Here is a 17,465-nt window from a genome sequence, read left to right as displayed (position 1 = left end):
AGGCGAGCTGAGCATTTGAAGACACAGATGATGCTTTAACAAGGCGGCACGGAGATATCAAATCTGGAGATATCTTTCACATATTTGTTCAACTGGTCATTTGAGATGATAAAATACACAGAGTTAAAATCCCAGATGAACACAACAATGGAAATAGTCAGGATGAGGATTTGCAACAATCTAATGCTCTCCACCTGGCGTTGGAGATAGTGGGACCTCCTTGACCCTAGCTGACATCGAGAAACTACAGCTGGACATGGAGGAGAAAATCATTTCAAAACTATCAGACTAACTCCCAGCGGATCGTGCCTTGACAGACTGACGTAAACAGATAATTCAACACATGGAAACATATTCTGGCACGTTTTTATCCGTTGCAGCAGCATCACAGTAAGACTGAATTCCAAACTGTCACACAAGTTTCACTTGGTCACAACTTCAAGTTCAAGTGGGATCACATTACTAATCACACAGAAACCAAAGAGCACTGATGCATGATTTCATGGAACAAGTAGATAGATTACTCGGTGCACAGACTCGACTCTCTCTAGGCACACTCACACACGCTCCTGTGCAGAAATTGCTCAGGGGGTAAAGGGTTTATGTTTTGCGTGCTGAGCTGTGGAACGAGAGGAGAGCCTGTAAAAAATTCTGCAGTCAACTCATGTGAACCCTTACAGGGGCTGAGTGCTGCAGAAACAGGACCGGCAACAAACCACCAACGTCAGCTTGCAGCTACAGAAACACGCCACCTCGAGTATCCATTAGAGAGTGTATCCAAGTGAAACAATCAGAGCGAGCTGAACTCACTTAGGTAAAGTACAACAAACAGAAATGGCCTCAGCTGTTTACTTGCTTTGCAGGCTGTTTTCTCAGAGATTTTTGACTGATAGGTAACAACCCCATCAACCTTGCCTCCGAGCGAGCGATGCTTCCTCGAGTGGTTCTCAGAGTGTTTTTCCAGAGACAGACAAGCAGCCCTAAGAGAGCTGTTACAATATCTGCCCTCCATTTCAGAGAGGATTTTAACACACAAACACATACTCATGCATGCATTAATGAACATGTCAATGAGTTTGATTCTTTTGACAGTGTGGTTTTTAGGTCTTCATTTTTTTGTACATAGTAAAATATTGCCTAAAAAGTTGGAATTATATAATACATAAGTCGATAAGCATTGTATGTAATCCTACTGTGTTCGACAGCCATATATTACACTTATGAATGGACTTTCAAAATAAATGCAATGGTAAATATATAAAGATCTAGACACAAGAATAGATTAAGATGGGAGGGAGTGCAATAGAAGTATTTATAGGTCTGTGTTTTAATGTCCCATTTGGACATTTATAGTTGGGCTGAAACAATTATTTTCAGTGATAATGAATCTGATGATTATTTTCTCAACTAATCTTAAAGAAAAAGAATGGTAGCGAACTATTTCTAATTGCATTATTATTCTGTTATGATAGATTACATTCCTGCAGTTTTGTTGATGAATGCATCCATTTCACTTCCACTGTGACAGTGCAGCCGCCCATCTGATCAATAGCGTTGAGCTTGTAAGGCCAAAACACTTCCAGGTCTCACTAATGAAGAGAGCCTTGCTCTCTTGAGAGGGGCTGCTATGAAATATGATGATGACTCTCTACTGTAGGCTATGGCATCAGTGAGATGGAAAATGGGAGCAGGTAGGGGCGGAGGGACCGAGAGAGATGGACTTATTTTTATTATTTTATAAAAATGGAGTTAGTGACGTATAAAAAGGGCCAGAGTACTGCCTCCTACTCCGCACAGCACACAACTGGAAACACATAAATAAACCACTAACACATAAAGCCATGACCTGGCTCGTTGAGGCAGGTTTTGCATGTGGTTGTTATATACTCTTATTATGAAAAATAAAACAAATCAGGTGCAGGGTGTGCTGTTTGTTAATGAATTACTTAATATTTTTGTTTCCATGCACCATGTCCAGTTAATAGACAATGTATGTTCTGGCAGAGCTCCAGACGCTGGTAATGAGAGATGCCTCCCTGGATACTGACTGACATGTCAGCGTGCTGGATGGCCGGGCAGCTGCTGATGTGAGGACTGGCCGGCCGGCCAACTAACGGACTGATTGAGGGGCTAATTGGTGAAATGTCTGGGTGGGCAGCCCCAGACAGAAGGGACCAAGCTGTAGCAAGGCCAGTGAACTGATGACAAAAAAACGATAAACGATGCAGTGTGACGACTGCACATCACCTTTAATTCCCACTAACAGCTGCACTACACCCAGTCAAGGTCACAGATTCATTTTTGTTTGATGGTGCCCCATCAGTCTTGCGATGCCAGAGACTCAACCACGTACACAATCCTACATGGACACTAAAGATTTAAATATAGGGTTTAATAATGCCAAAATTAAAAATGTAAAGAAAAACCATTGCATAGGGTGCTAGTTAACTTTTAAATTTCAAATTCTTTACAAAAGATTAACATTGCAGAAATCACAGAGTAAACCAAGACCCTTTTTCTGTTTACAACAATATAGCTGCACAGTCTGGCAATGTCCTTGAACACAAGACAAGGGTCACCACAGCAGCTGAGGAAAGGAAGAAATGTGCACACAAAGATGCGCATACACACACACACACACACACACACACACACACACACCTCTCCCTCTGGTTCAGTGTGTTCAGGTGAACTGACTGACATGGACAGAGGAAGACCTCCCTCAGGCGATATTACAGACACTACTTATCAGTCAAAGTGTGAAAAACAGAATTCAAGACTATTCATAAAAAGGCAAAGACCATTATTCAGGTCTATTATTCATTATACAAAGGTTAAACATTATACTGATGAGAATACTGTCATGAACAATTAGGTCTCCTTCTTCAAACCGCCACACTGAAGTGACCTAGCAAGAAATGACTGATATTTTGTGCTGTGTGTATTGACACTAGTGTCCGACGCAGCACAAATGCATGTTTTATGTCTAATGGGATATTAATATTTTTATGTTTGGCATTAATGGGATCATAAAAACAAAAGCGGGTCTTCCAGCCAAACAGGCAGGCAGCCAGTGGCCAGAGCTGCAGGGTAGAAAGAACAAAGGAGCTGAGGAGGCAATATTTCACTCACAGCAGGCAGCTCCTCTCATCTTTCACATGGCAATGCAAAGCTACAGCAGCGAAGATTTCACGCAGCCAGAGAGAAACTAGAGGGGGCTAACATTTCACTTGTCCAATTTCCTGTTACTGGGTGCCACCCTCCTGATACCTCAATTTCCCTTTTCCTTTGCTGAATAGGTCAATGGCCTATAGTGCTTACAGAAGCTCTGGACGGAGGTTTAATGTGTTAAATACAAGAGAAGTTCTACAGCCCATCTAAGGCACAATAAAGATTCAAGGCGTCTAGGCAGTCTATTAAAAGCATGAGGTGAGAGCCCCAAGGGGTGAGGGTCCCATCTATTATTTAGGGGCTGCTGACACCAACACACACAGATGGGCAAAGGCTGGGAAGTGGCTCTGTGTAGGATATTTAGATATATGCCACATATAAGTAGGGAAATACTCCTTTATAACAGTACTATGAATAGCCTCCTTACTCCAAAGAAATTATATAAATCAGAAGAAAATATAATTTGAGAATATTTTGGTAATTTCTGATAAAAGATCATGATTTGATTTCACAAGATCACTCTGTTCAGTACCAGAGAGTCTGACTGAGTCCCAGCATGAATAATAGAGTCTGTGATTTTCTTTCTGGGGCACTATTCTTATTCCTTACATTACAGTAAATCATACCAAGAGGCGTACATTAAAAGTGTGTAAATGTAACACAATGACAGAGCTAAAGCCTCGGTGCTTTGAAAGCGGACGTGCACCTACCGGTCGGTGTCAGAGGGCCAAGTGAAGACAAAGCAGCAGGGGATGAGCTGCGGGATGACGGCGGCACAAAAGCCTTGCGCTCCTCCGAACAAAGCGGGCTTGCCGGCAGCTTCAGCATCCTCGCTCATTACTTTCCAACTTCATCAGCATCGTTTCACGCAACTCAACCCCGGACTTTAAGCCGCTGCTGGAAAAAAAATCCACCGCTTCAACCCAAAGCTTTAAATGTGACTACAAGGCGAGGGAGGCGCGCACCGGCTAGTCATTCAGAGTCACCGGAGGGACCTTAAACTGTGAATGGCCGCGTGCTTGACTGAATCAGAGCGATGCTGCCTTCACTTGCTCCTCGTAAGCTCCCACTTCTGAGTTCTCTTCTGAGTGCACTTGTATTTTAATGGTGGCTGGTCGTTAATAATAACATCTACGTACATCGTCCACTTACTGTCATTTAAACCAGGACTCCCAAATGTCACATGTTATGGAAATAATGAATAATGTAGGAATCACCGTTCTCTACTAAAACGTCGTTTTCCACTAATTGAAGGAACCTTTTTAAATATTCTCAACACACTGAAACAAACAATGGTTAGTCTGACTAGACGCCATAGGGTACATCGTATTGGATTCATATTTATGTATTGATTGTTCGATTTTTCAGTGTGTGTATCCGTGCACAACCAAATATTGCACAGAAATCCCCCTTTTTCCAGTAGTATCATTACATGTGTTTTTTCACATAGGACCACACTGGCCCAGTTATTGCAATATCTACGTCATTTGAAGGCAGCATCAAGCAGACTATTATACAGGAAAATTTGTTCCACAAGCCTGCTTTAGCTGGATGCAGGAGATTAAAACATGCTGAGCGCTATATCTACTAATCAAAGACGCATTAAAAGTCGATGTAGAAACACAGGCCTAACGAAATATCACTGACTTATCAAACGTTCCCCCTCATCTCTTCTGCTCCTTCAACATCAGCACAGCAAGTGCAAAATTTAACAAGCCATCAACATGTCATATTATAACATAACTTAGTCATAAGGAAAATTGTATCATCTATCACTTTTAGGGGCTCTGGTTGATTCTGAACTGTGACCTGCAAGAGGGGCTGTAAAGGCAATTTCACCTTTGTGACACCAGGGGACTCCTACAAGATATAATATAGTAAGTTCAGTCTACCAGGCTAAGGCATATAGCTGAATATATCATGCTGTCATAAACTGATGAGACTACATTCTGTAATGACTTAGGGTACATTAAAAGTTCCTAGCAGACGGACGCAATAACCTCACTTGTTAATATCAAGTGTATTCAGTTTCACCATCCATAGGAAGATCAGCCTTTTTTTTCCAACTCCTAAATCCTTGAACATTACATGATCCACATGGAATGATCAATAGGTTACTTTGGGATTATTTTTTATCATCTTACCACTGGACAACAAGGACTGTAGGGGGTTTTTCTATAATATGACAGTGTATTATCAAACGAAATCCAGATTGATTCATTTGCAATGATTTCAACCCACCTTCTGAATGAATCTGGTGAATTTTGGTACTAAATTAAAGTTACACATCAAACATCCATCCATCTATCCATTCATATATAAACTATCACAGTGAAAATTGCTGGCATATTGGCGATTACAAAAACCATTATAATAACTGTAAATGTTACCATGATTTGAAAGTAAAACACCACGTCTGGAGGCAAATAAGTGTGGTATTTGGAGATTTTGGGTAAAATGTTTTCATTAATTTAAGCTGTACTAATAGTCAAGCTGCAAGATATACTTGACTCAATTGTAGTTGCACAGCATTTTAATTTTCAAAACTGAGTTAACATTTTAATATTGTCCACCATAGAGAACGTTAGAACTTGTAAAATCAAATGTCAAAAAGTTTTTCTATTTTCATTTCTAAAATGATCTTTTGATAGGGTCATAGAACACCCATGTGAGTATATGAACATGAAAATGCTAATTGGATTGTTGCATTTTAATTTATACTCAAATAAATGTACATATCCTATTGTAAAATTACATTTTCAGGTTTACAATAGCTTCTTAATATAGTCCTCTACAGACTTCCACACCCTCATGCTACACCAACTATGACTACATTAGCTGGAGATAAGTAACAGTTGGTCTCGCAATAATGACTGCTGCTACCCTTTCAACCTACACGTTTTACCGTTGATGAACAGAGAGCACTGAAATAAATATTCTGACACTTTTATTCTGTCAATCAACATCAATTTTGAATTCTGATACTATTCAGTTACCGAATAAGATCCAATGCTGCTGTTCTCGCTTTTAAAATGTGACTGTGTATGAACTTACCAACGATGTAAAAAGCGAAAAGTCACTTGACATATTGCTTTACAAAGACTTTAGAGCGGCTAAGAGGATTTTGGACTTTTTGGTCAGCCTGTTTATTTAGCTTTAACCGCTAAGCTAAACACATCGCCAGCAGTTAGTCGGCTAACGTCAGCTAGCTGGCTGTATGAACCAGAGTTTAAAACAACGTTACCTCCTTGCGTTACATTCCGATGTGACGTTTTGTCCGGTTGCTGAAACAGACCGCTGTGAAATCAACCGAAGACCAAAGGACAAGAGTTTTCGTAGAAACTCCTAGCTTACATGAACTGCATTTGTCTGTAGGTTCTTTTTTGTTTTGGTCTGAGATAGCGGAGATCACGTGAAAGATATCGCGATACAATAGCACATTCCAAGGGGACCTCCCCCGCGTGCATGCACGCACGCACGCCCACACATGGCTATCTGTTTGTTTCTGAAGGCATAAATAACCAATGAAAACAACAACCCTGCAAGCAATTCATTAATTAATTTTTTATTCATTCATATTACACACGCCTAGCATAATTAGGCCTATAAAAATAAAATGCCATATTTCATATACATAGGCCTAATATAAAAATACAGGCTACAGTTTATATCTGTAATTTAGCAGTTTACAGCCTAACCTTAAATATCCCTTTGGACGTTTCACGGTCAAAATCCAAGTTAAAATAATTAGCATTGCGAGTAGGTCTGCAATGTAATCATACAGACAAAATTCAAATAACCTATTTAAACCAGATGAAACTGATTTAAATGTCTGCCCATTAATGAGAGCATTGTAAAATCATAAACAACAATGTTGGTCCAACTCTTTATCTCCTTCAGTTTGTCGAAGTGGACTAAGTAGCTATGGGAGTGGTTTACAACACCACCTGTCAAACAAAAGTGCATTCACAACAGGGAAGCTTTGCCTCGTCAGGGCACAGTTTCTCTTCTCTTCTCAGGTTCATAAATATCAAGTTCATAAAATGCAATAAATAATGTGAAAATGCTCAATAAATAAAATAAAAGTGCAGTCTAATAAAATAAGGACGCGTTCAGACATCCAGAAACGTTTCAAATTAGGTAGAAAAATAGTAAGTAGCCTGAAATTCTGTAAAAAAAAAAGAATGTTGTAAATGTTGCTGCAAGTCAAACATAATCAACTAAACTCATGACTGCTTTGACTTGAGGAGCTTTTCCAAGAAGTCCAAAGCGTACTGAATCTCCTCTGGTGTCAAGTCCGGTAGATCTTCGGGACGCAGCCTCCTCCTCGTCCGGCCCACCTCCCTGCTGCTGCCCCGGGCCGCGGCGGTGTGGATGTCCCGGAGCCTCATCTGCAGCCACTCCTGGCGCTCCTGCACCTGCTTGTGCTCCCCGACGTTGTGCATGAGCTGGACCTCACTCACCGTCCTCTTTCTGTACTCAGGATTATGAGATATATAGGCTACATTAATTACCTGTGCAAAAACAGGCTGCGATGATAAGAAGGAGCGTTAATTAAAGATATGAATGAGGTAATGACCTTGTAGTTTAGGTGATCTTAATTGATCTGAAAGAGGAGATAGGAGGTGAAATTACCTCATGGGACGTCCTTCACAGAGAGTGGAGAGGTGTAAAATGCAGAGTGACATGAATACGAATTTATAGTCCCTATTCCGCATGTTGACCTTGATGACCTGTTAGAATAAATATGAAAAAAGGGAAATAATTTAAATAACTAAATTTTAATATAAGTGAGAAGGTTATTGCACATGACAAAAATCAATTCAATTTGTAGTATATCACAAATCAGCCTAAAAACTGATGCACAATCTAACGAAACTCAATGAAGAAATAGCCAAAACTTGTTGTTGAAGTTGAAATTTCCATCCTCCATATCTAAAGACAGACCATACTGAACATACCTCTGCTGGTGGCTTCTCAGTCTGATAAAAGTAAAAGTTTCGTAAGTGGTAGGACTATAAACTGAAGTCAGTGTCGTTTGGTGGTCAGCCCCCATCAGTTACGATAACCACCGGACTCCCCGACTTCCTTTTATAGCCCCTGGGCCCAGCCATTGATGAGCCGCCTTCATTATTGCTGCTGATGTCACACCTCCAAGCTCCTGGAGGGGGCGAGCACAGGAATGGCAACACCTCCTGTGAGCTTCAGGCTTTCACCGCTGTCATGCCACACCAAACTAGAGGAGACCATCTTGCGATGAGGTCACACCAGCCGCGACGCCCGTCAACATGTTGACATTTCGACCCATGAGTGCTCAGTGGTCATTACTGCATTATTACACGAGTACTCAGTGGGCTACTCATTGGTTGGACCACTATGGCTGGTAATGAATGGTATTGCATGTTGAACCCAACTATCCTCACGCCCACCTTACATGCACAAACACACACATGCACCAGGATTCAAACCTTAGGAATGTCTGTATTCACCTATACATGTAATATAATATATGTCATATATGTATATGTAAAATAAAAACATAGGGTCTTTAAAAATTATATATGAAACCTATAAAAAATTGGAACAACATAATTTATTGACTATGAATATATATCCTTCCCAATGCCTGTCAGTATATGTTGATATCATATATAGTGGGGTCTAAAAGTCTGAGACCAATTTCCCAGAATGGAAAGATAAGAATTAATATTAATAAGAAATTAATAAGAGAACCATATATAAGCAGAAACATTTTTTAAGTATGTTGTTTTAATAAATGTACATATATTATTGAATATATACTGTCAACATGTAGGCTCACAATATACCACATAAAAATGAATCATAGATATTTTTAATATATGTAGCCTACATATACAAATTATATGAAGCACTATGGGTATTTAATATATGTTATAAACTTATGTCTTCATATATCCAGAGGATGTATACGTATATGTGATAATAATATATCCCCTTATGTGACATATATGGCAACATCACTCTTGAGAGGGACATACATGTCATACATTATATTTCTATGTGTCATTACAATGTTTCTATTTCACATACTGCTCTTTTACTGAAAGGGTTATATATATATATATATTAAAAAAACTGTTTCCCAGCCCTAAACTGCACTTTTTTCCCCAAGCACTTTATTTTTAGCACAGAACTTCCCTCCACATTTTCAATTTTGCATGCCTCTCTTTTATTTTTTCCATGTTTCCATGGACTGGCCAGATCCATTAGTCCACATCTAATGTGACCTTTTTTGTCCGACTTCCAGCCCGTCTCACAACAATAGTGCCAACATTTAGATGGATTTATGACGCTCATTGACCATTAGAGAGTCTCCCTGGTTACATAGGCACCTTACTCAAGAATTAACATTGTTTTAATGAGTCTGCCTCCCAAAAAAGAGCTTTTGCAGCGAACTGACGTCAGAGAAAACATCCTGAATCAAAGAGAGAGTGGGAGTTCAGGAGGTGTGTCAGTGGGAGATGCTGTTGCCGTCACTGTCCTGGTCATGACTGATGTGTGTGCATGCGTGTGTGTTAACTTGAGAATCTGTGATTATCTGGAGAATCATAACCTATTCGGATATATTTTCTTGATTTGTTAAAGGATAAGTTCACAATTTTGAAGTCTGTTTTAATACAATTCAGTGTCATGTTTGTTGAAACTGTTTGTGATTGCTGTAATCATTTCTCCTGTTCATACCAGTCTAAGATTCCTTCCCAGTGTGCACCTAATGTAAGTGATGGGGGACAAACTCCACAGCCCTGAGTCTTTTTTTTCATAGTTCAGTAAGGAAACACATTAAGGGAAAACACAAAATGAAAATTGTGTGCCAAAAATACTGTAAAACGAGAAGATCTAGCTGATACACTTATTGCTGAAGCCTCATATGTAACTATATTTTTGCACAGAACAAGGACGGTGGTTAAAGAGTCCATTCTCCCAGATCAGAGAAAATATAACTTCTGTCCTCTGGTGGGACGTAGACGTGCAAATAATTTTGGTTTTCATTGGTCAGTTCTTAAGATTTTTGCTTTAAAAACTCAACATCTGTGTCTCAGGATGTCAGCTGCAACACTTGTTATTGAGCTTTTCCAATGTCATGCAGTTTAGAGCAACACAAATGAAATTCCATTAACCTCTGTTATATGGGGGTGAGTGATGAAAGAGTTCTTGAGGATGAGTATCTTAAAAAGTGGATAAATACAAACCAAGATAGCTGCCTGGTTTGATAATGGAAAGTGGAAATGTTTTTGTGTGAACTGGAGCACATTCAATTCAAATGTAATATTCAATATTCTATTCAAAATTTTGTACAGCATGAACCAAAGCTGTCAAAACATTGAGAAAATGTTTTTCCATGCTGAAACATGTGACTGTATATATTATGTATATATTTTTTGTTTATAAGTCATCTTTTAGCTTTCAGGCTTCTCATCCTTAACTATTTGTTAAATTTTAAGTCCGAGCACCCTCCACGCTGCCTCTCTGTCTGTCATTCAGGCATCTCCCCGCTCAGCTTTCCACCACAGGTGTCTCAAGGGTGATCAGTCCACAGGACCATATAGCATATACTGGAGAGAAGTAACCTACTACTTCTTATGGTCTCACACACACACACACACACACACACACACACACACACACACACACACACTACACGTTAGGTAACCAAGAGGGTATGAATTCTCCAAATTCAGCAAGAACTGGGAATGGCAATGTCATGACACAAAGGTTGTGTTCATACCAAGCCCCCATAATCTGTGGTGAAACTGATTCAAGATCAGAAGATCAAAGGAGACTTTGTACTGCAGTGATGTATCTTATGATAAAAAAAAAACCACCAGGAAAGTAGATGTGTTGTTTTTTTCTGAGCAAATTACAGAATATAAAAGTTTTAAAGATCCAGTGTGAACTGTGGCATGGTGATCACCTCCAACAGGTCTAAAGGTATTGATCATCGTTGCTTAGAGCTCCTCCTTCTACTCCCATGAGGAAAAAAAGAGCATGATGGCACCAGTAGAGAAGGCAGTATATGACGTTACCCCACTTTTATTTTCACCTAGGCGAAGGATGAGAGGAGATGTAAATTTATGGAAGTGTATCTTTCATTTCAGCTAAATACATTTTTAAAAGCTCAAGAGTTCTTTAGGTTTTACTTGTGATATCCAAGCAATTAGCAGATGTGAATGAAGACTCAGTGTTAGAAACAGCTAGTGATCAAACACCAGTACTGATTGACTCTCAGATGTCAGCCATTGCACCTGTTAATACATAAACAAATGGCTCAAATGGTGATTAAAGTTGTTTACATACCAGCTTTACAAGATTTACAGGGATCGTTGGGGCTCTTCAGAGACATTGACCTCCACTCGCTTTCCCGTTATACTATTACGGACTACGGTGGCCACGGCCTGTTTAGATGACACCCGCTGAAAATGTCGACCTCTGACCTTAGCTTAGGATCCTTAACCTTGTCGTCCTCATTACCTCATGCTGCCTCAATGTGTAGCGTGTTACCTATGGCATGCGAAAGCAACAAGGTGCGTGGGAATACAACAAGGCGAGACACTTCAAGTTAAAGTCATCAGTCCCACAAACAACAACATCCGACAGTAAAACGGATCCAGATACTAGACGAAATAATCTGTAACAGACTCCTCTTTATACCTAGATCCACTGTGCTAAAGGAAGCCATTAACAAAGGAATTGCTAACATGCTGGGCATTGCTAGCATTCACTGCTATTCAAGTCAGGTGCATCAGTAAGCCAAGCTGGTCCACAAGACTTAAGAATAGTTACAGGGGAGTAAATAAGGAGTGGGGTGCTGCTATTTCAGAGTAGGCTTTGACTTTTATAGAGGGTGACGGCATGTCCTCAGACGGGTGACAGCGAAGATAAATAACATCACACAGATGCTTCGCGTCTCAAGTCACTCAAAAGAGAGTGTGGAGAAAACAAGAGCACTGTTCAATACAGATATAGGTTGTCATTAAAAAGTGGATTTATAGAAAGAAAAATTATAATTTAAAGAATTTGGTTGGATCTAAAAAAAAACAGAGGTTATAATTGGACATTTAAAAATGAAGAAATCATAAAAATTGAAATACTTATAATTATGGTTCCAGCGGAGCAAGCTGAAAACACAGTGTATATTATAACCTTACAGAGTTGTTATGGTGATCATGTTGGCATGTAATTGCCTATTTATATATATTAGCATTAGCATTCATTTACAGTCATGTCTCTGTCCTGAGAAATTGCCTATGGTTTTGCTAGCTGCTAGCTGTTAGCCGTTCCAGAAACAAGACTGATGAAAACCAAAGAATAAAATAAAAGATGACACATAGAGCTGAGGAGAACTGTAGAGTTGGGTGATAATTCTCTGTAGTTTCATCAAAATATGCAACTTTTTTCACATTATAGTGATTTATTATAAAGATAAGTGCAGCTTTAAATATAGTTGAAAAACTCTGCATCAAAAGTTTTTGAGACTGGCTGTTTTTGATGAAAAGAGATGGGAACAAAGTGTTAGATGTGGTGGTCAGCAACCTACCAATCTGGTATTAGTATGCCATTCAATATAAAAGGATTACATTTCTCACATTATTCTCACAGTTCAGAAAAATCTCTCACAACATACTTAAGAATGAGTTGTAATGCCTTCCAGCTCAATGTGATTGACAGGATTTACTACGCAGGGAGAAAAGTCAACTCCTGAGTGAGCTCATGTGCATTACAGGCAGTTCATTACCCCCGCCTGACCCCCTTTTCCCAGAACTGACTTGTCCTGCCTCCCTAAGGCAATGCAGCATCATTTTACTGCCAACAGACACCATCACACCAGGCCATTACCACAGCCTGAAATCCCTTCATTTAGCTGGGTTGATTGCTCTGATCCGGCATTTTGCACATTCCACCAATTTAACAGATTTTTTTCAAGCAATAACTCTGCCATGAGCCTAAAATGTGTAAACCACCTGCCTCTGTGATTATGTTCAGCTTGCTGTGTTCTGCTCTCTGAATGGGGATGAGCAAAGGGCCAAACCGAACAACAAAAGAGTCATCAGTCTGCCCACTTCGACCTATGTTTTTGTATCCCTAACATTTAAGTGTTGTTGTCAGTTTGTCCAAGCTTTCATCAATCAGAACAATTGAAGCAGAGCAAATCCAACACAAATTTTGCTTTCCAATTGTTGAGTTTATGTCAGCCGTGACCAACAGACACTATGAATCTGAAACCTTTAAACCCTGTCCTAAAACTCATAAGAGCAGAATACGGTGTGAATATTAGTGAAAAATTAGATGAATCCACCTTAAAGGCGCAGGCAAGAAGGTACTGGTACTGACCAAAGATGTTATGTGTAGTTAGGGTTGTGTATAGAATATTATTTGGACCCAGTGTTTTTAGCCAATTTTTGCAGCATGGCTCCAGGGATTGCAATGTTCAGTGTTGGTCTACCACTTTGAGATATCACAACAACTACCGGATGGATTGCCATAAAAATGTCTACCGACATTTATGGTCCCCAGAGGATGAATCATAATTGGGGTTGATTGATGATCCCATGACCCCAATTCATTGAAATCACCAGCAGGTGTTCAGATGTTCATGTTTCCTACGGGAGGAACCATATCGCCTAACTTTTTATAATCAGGTCAAAATTTAAATATCTTGATACATTTTTTTATCAAAAATACCTAAAAAACAAAACAAACAATTAAATACATTAATGGGTTTTGCTTTGATGACCAGTAATATATAATAGCTAATGTTTGGATTGATGTTTCTGTGTAGCGAACATTACTAAGTTCCTAACTTTGCTACTGTTGCATCACATGGATTTATCACTGTGGCCTCCGTTAAGCTTAATTCACACAATCTAATTAACTATGTGTAGCTGCTGCATATGCATGTCTGCCTGTTTGTTATGTCTACGAACCTAATGGAAATCTGAACTCCATCTCAGCTGCCTCCTCCCTGCAGGATTCATGTCTGACACAGGCAGACTTATGGTCACATAAGATGTGGGTTGTCATCTCAAGTGTGAAAGTGAGAAATATGGAGGGAAGCAAAGGTTCCGTGGTTTTATTGCCCACAGTAGCTTTTTGTGATCGCCATGGCAACAGAAAACTTCCCCACAGATGAAAATAACAAGCCCTCAACGGGAGTAATCTATGAGCACAATGAGGACATTAAGCTGAAGGTTTATAAGGATCTGATTACTCCTCCAACACGATGATGGTTTTGAGAAATAAAATAGGCCTAATATCCACGCAGGTCTTCAAACAGGAAGATTTTCATGGAGACGTGCTGGTACTTTTGGTCAGCATTCTAGCCCACTGCAAAACCATTAAAAATAACAACTATTAGAGGCGTTTTAGGGTCCATGTTGTTGCTGTTTGTTAGTGTGGAGCCAGTTTTTTTTTTTTTTTTCAAAAGAGTGCAGGCTTGTCTGTGAGTTGAAAAGCTGGAAATCTCAGCCTGTGGCAAAATAGTTCTGAGTCATACAGTATGTGTTAATAGCACTCTCAACCCCCACAGATGCATTATGGTCATTTAGTGCCGTGGGACAGCAAAAGTCTTACTCATAACCTCCTTAAACTCTCAGTCAGACCAAAAATAAAAGAAAAAATTTCATGTTTCATTTCAAGTTTCATGATTTATTAGAGTTTTTTTTTTTTTTTTTAAGGCTGCCTGCTGTGACTGAAAATGGGAGGATGAGAGCAGTGAGCGTAAACCAAAATACTTAAGTTGAACTAAAAAAAGATGAGTTGAATTAAGTGTCAAAAGAAGAGGGAAACAGATGAGGATGGTACATATGTGCAAGTGACATCATGTAATTCAACGTTAAAGAAATCTGTCCTACATAGAGTGAATGAATTTCCATAAGAATCATATTTGTACTTGGACTTTACAGTCTTAATTTATAAAATACAGAAACTAGTAAATACAGCTGTCAAATAAGTGGAGTGGAGTAAAAAGTATTGTATTCCCCCTCTGAAATGTAGTAGAATACAAGTATGAAATCGCATGAAAAGATAATACTTAGGTACAGTACTTAATTTACAGAAGTAAATTCTCTTAGTTACATGTCATGACTGGAAAACAGCTTTTTAAAATTTGCAGTAACAACAAAAGAGAGATACTCTTTTTGTAGTAGCTACATTTTGGCTTTGTATTGCTGCACCCTTTGTTCAACTAAGACAGAAAACTAGACAGCTAAAGCACCGGAGTTCAATCAAGCTGGTGTGATTGCCTTGGTCAGCCTTAGCTTAGGGTAAAACTAAATTTATTTATTGATTTTTCCCTCCCTGTTTCCTGGTAATGAAAAATATCCATTTTGTTGAACTGACATCTTGGTCTTTGAGTTTCGACAATAAAAACCAATCTAAAGGAAACAAGCTTAGTGGGACTCAGTAGCTGCTATCTTAGCATTTTATTCTAGTGCAAGTCATGTGATTTGGTGTGGTTAAGATATGCTTTTACTCTATTGGAAAACTAATGATTTTAAAATGAATATTAATAACAGTGACACCTACAACAAAACTACATGTATTTCTTATGAACTATAAAATTTTCTTACACAAACTGCCTTTTTTTTTTAGGACATTAGAATATATTAATAAAGCTGGTATTTAAGATAGCTAATCCCTACAGTTAATTGCACATCTTAACGACCCATCTGATTATCTATAAAAAAACTACTCTTCAAACTAACAAGGGTAAAGGATGGTCTTGCGCTACAGCACATGGTACAGACACAGACGCAGGATGGAGGATTTTGTCAAATTAATGGTGTGGTGGGACAGAAATGGGTCAAAAAATTGCCAGCCAGACTCTAAAATGGAAATCCTGCAATCTTGCTGCGGTGCATTTCCTCCCACAGGCCTTCATAATAATCCTAAAAATAACAAAATGTCTGGAAAAACTCTCCTGTAGATTCATTACTACATAGAACAAGGACATAACTCAATTAAAAAGGGAAATAACTTTCAGGAAAAAAACAACAGTGCCTGAAGGCTCATTCTTTAAATAGCAGTCTGACAAAAGAAATGTCAGACCTCTTTTTTGGTGTTGACAGAACTTTCAACCACATCTTATGGCCTTCCCCAGCAGATGTAGTAACACAGTTGTCATGGAAGTGTTTTAGTTGTTGTTACATGACCTAAAACTAAAATGATTTTTGAATAAGTCCCCGTCTGCCATGCAGGGGGCATAAAATCAGGTTTTAGTTATAGACTCTGAAAACATCTACAATAATAAATTTGAATTCAGATAAGGTCAACATGATTTGTCATAAGTCATTATTGTACAGTTACTTTTTCCACCTTTACTGCAGTCATGTTTTGGATTTTTCTGGAAGACAATAGAAAAAGACATTTCAAATGTGTCCTTGAGTAACTGTATAAGCAGCGAAGCAATAGATTAATTTGCTGTACAAAACTGAAGAGGAAATTGTTAAAAAAAAATAGTCAAAAAAAAACTGTCTACTCTGTTGCCTGAAAGGTTTCCCAGACAACTCTGGGTCACCCTTTGACCCTTTCTATACAGGAGATTAGTTTTTAACTGAGACACAATGAGAGAATGAACTGTGGTGTGAAAAGGGGGGATGTTCATAGTGAAGCACAGAATTGACTGAGCAAAAGAGAGATTACATAGGTGAACAGACTGATGATGGATGAACTATTGAAAAACAATCAAACCTTTTTATTAGCTCCTCTTTTCATTCTGTGTTTTTATTTACTGGCGGGGAAGTTCCTTTAATCTTTGTACATTCAGGTGCCCATGGGTTACTTTGATTCCTCAATGTAATCCCCTTTTAAATCCATAAATGCTATTACTTTTTATTCACACCATGGATGTCACACTCATTACCACCTTGAGTGTTGACTAGTTTATTTGTAAGGATGAATAGTAGATAGTATATTGCGACATCTAGTGGTAAAATTGTGAATTACTCATTTTTGAACCATTCAGCCAGACACAGACGCTCCAAAGCCACATATCTTATCAAGGCAAAAACCATTACCACTCCGAAAGACAACATTAATCAACACTGAGATTCGATGCTGTCTTCACATGTCATCGATACTGTAATTGCAAACAAACCCATCAAAAATTCAAATACAACTATGAGACTCAGAGACCCAACTTGGAGAAGCATTTACAAGACAACTAGATGTATCGGTAATGTCTTTTCTCTTGGACATACTATGAGTAAAAAACGAATACACTGAGTTTTACTTAGGATGTTTGAATTAGCAGTACG

At 38.9% G+C, this 17,465-nt stretch overlaps 2 protein-coding genes across 4 annotated transcripts in view; both read right to left on the bottom strand.

The window, feature by feature from the left end:
• The window catches only part of LOC111222486 (BTB/POZ domain-containing protein 10-like), a 32,907-nt gene extending 26,342 nt beyond the window's left edge, over positions 1-6,565 (bottom strand). For 2 of the 3 annotated variants that reach the window (XR_002665137.1, XM_022746235.1), the window contains exon 1: positions 6,416-6,565. The gene's annotated coding sequence lies outside the window, so the exon portion shown is untranslated. Of the gene's footprint in view, positions 1-3,881; positions 3,966-6,415 lie in introns of those variants that run through there. The other variant, XM_022746236.1, reaches the window with a different exon arrangement.
• An 805-nt stretch (positions 6,566-7,370) lies between these two features.
• On the bottom strand, positions 7,371-7,889 carry pth (parathyroid hormone). The gene is made up of 2 exons (XM_022746294.1): positions 7,807-7,889; positions 7,371-7,644 (listed from the first exon to the last, which is right to left on the bottom strand). Exons 1-2 carry the CDS (start codon positions 7,887-7,889, stop codon positions 7,398-7,400), a joined length of 330 nt encoding a protein of 109 aa, XP_022602015.1. The 3' UTR covers positions 7,371-7,397.
• Positions 7,890-17,465: the final 9,576 nt, after the last annotated feature.

The sequence above is a fragment of the Seriola dumerili genome, unplaced genomic scaffold, assembly GCF_002260705.1.
Source record: "Seriola dumerili isolate Sdu_G_001 unplaced genomic scaffold, Sdu_1.0 BDQW01000097.1, whole genome shotgun sequence".
NCBI classification, from domain to species: domain Eukaryota; kingdom Metazoa; phylum Chordata; class Actinopteri; order Carangiformes; family Carangidae; genus Seriola; species Seriola dumerili.
This window is presented reverse-complemented; position numbering and strand designations above follow the sequence as displayed.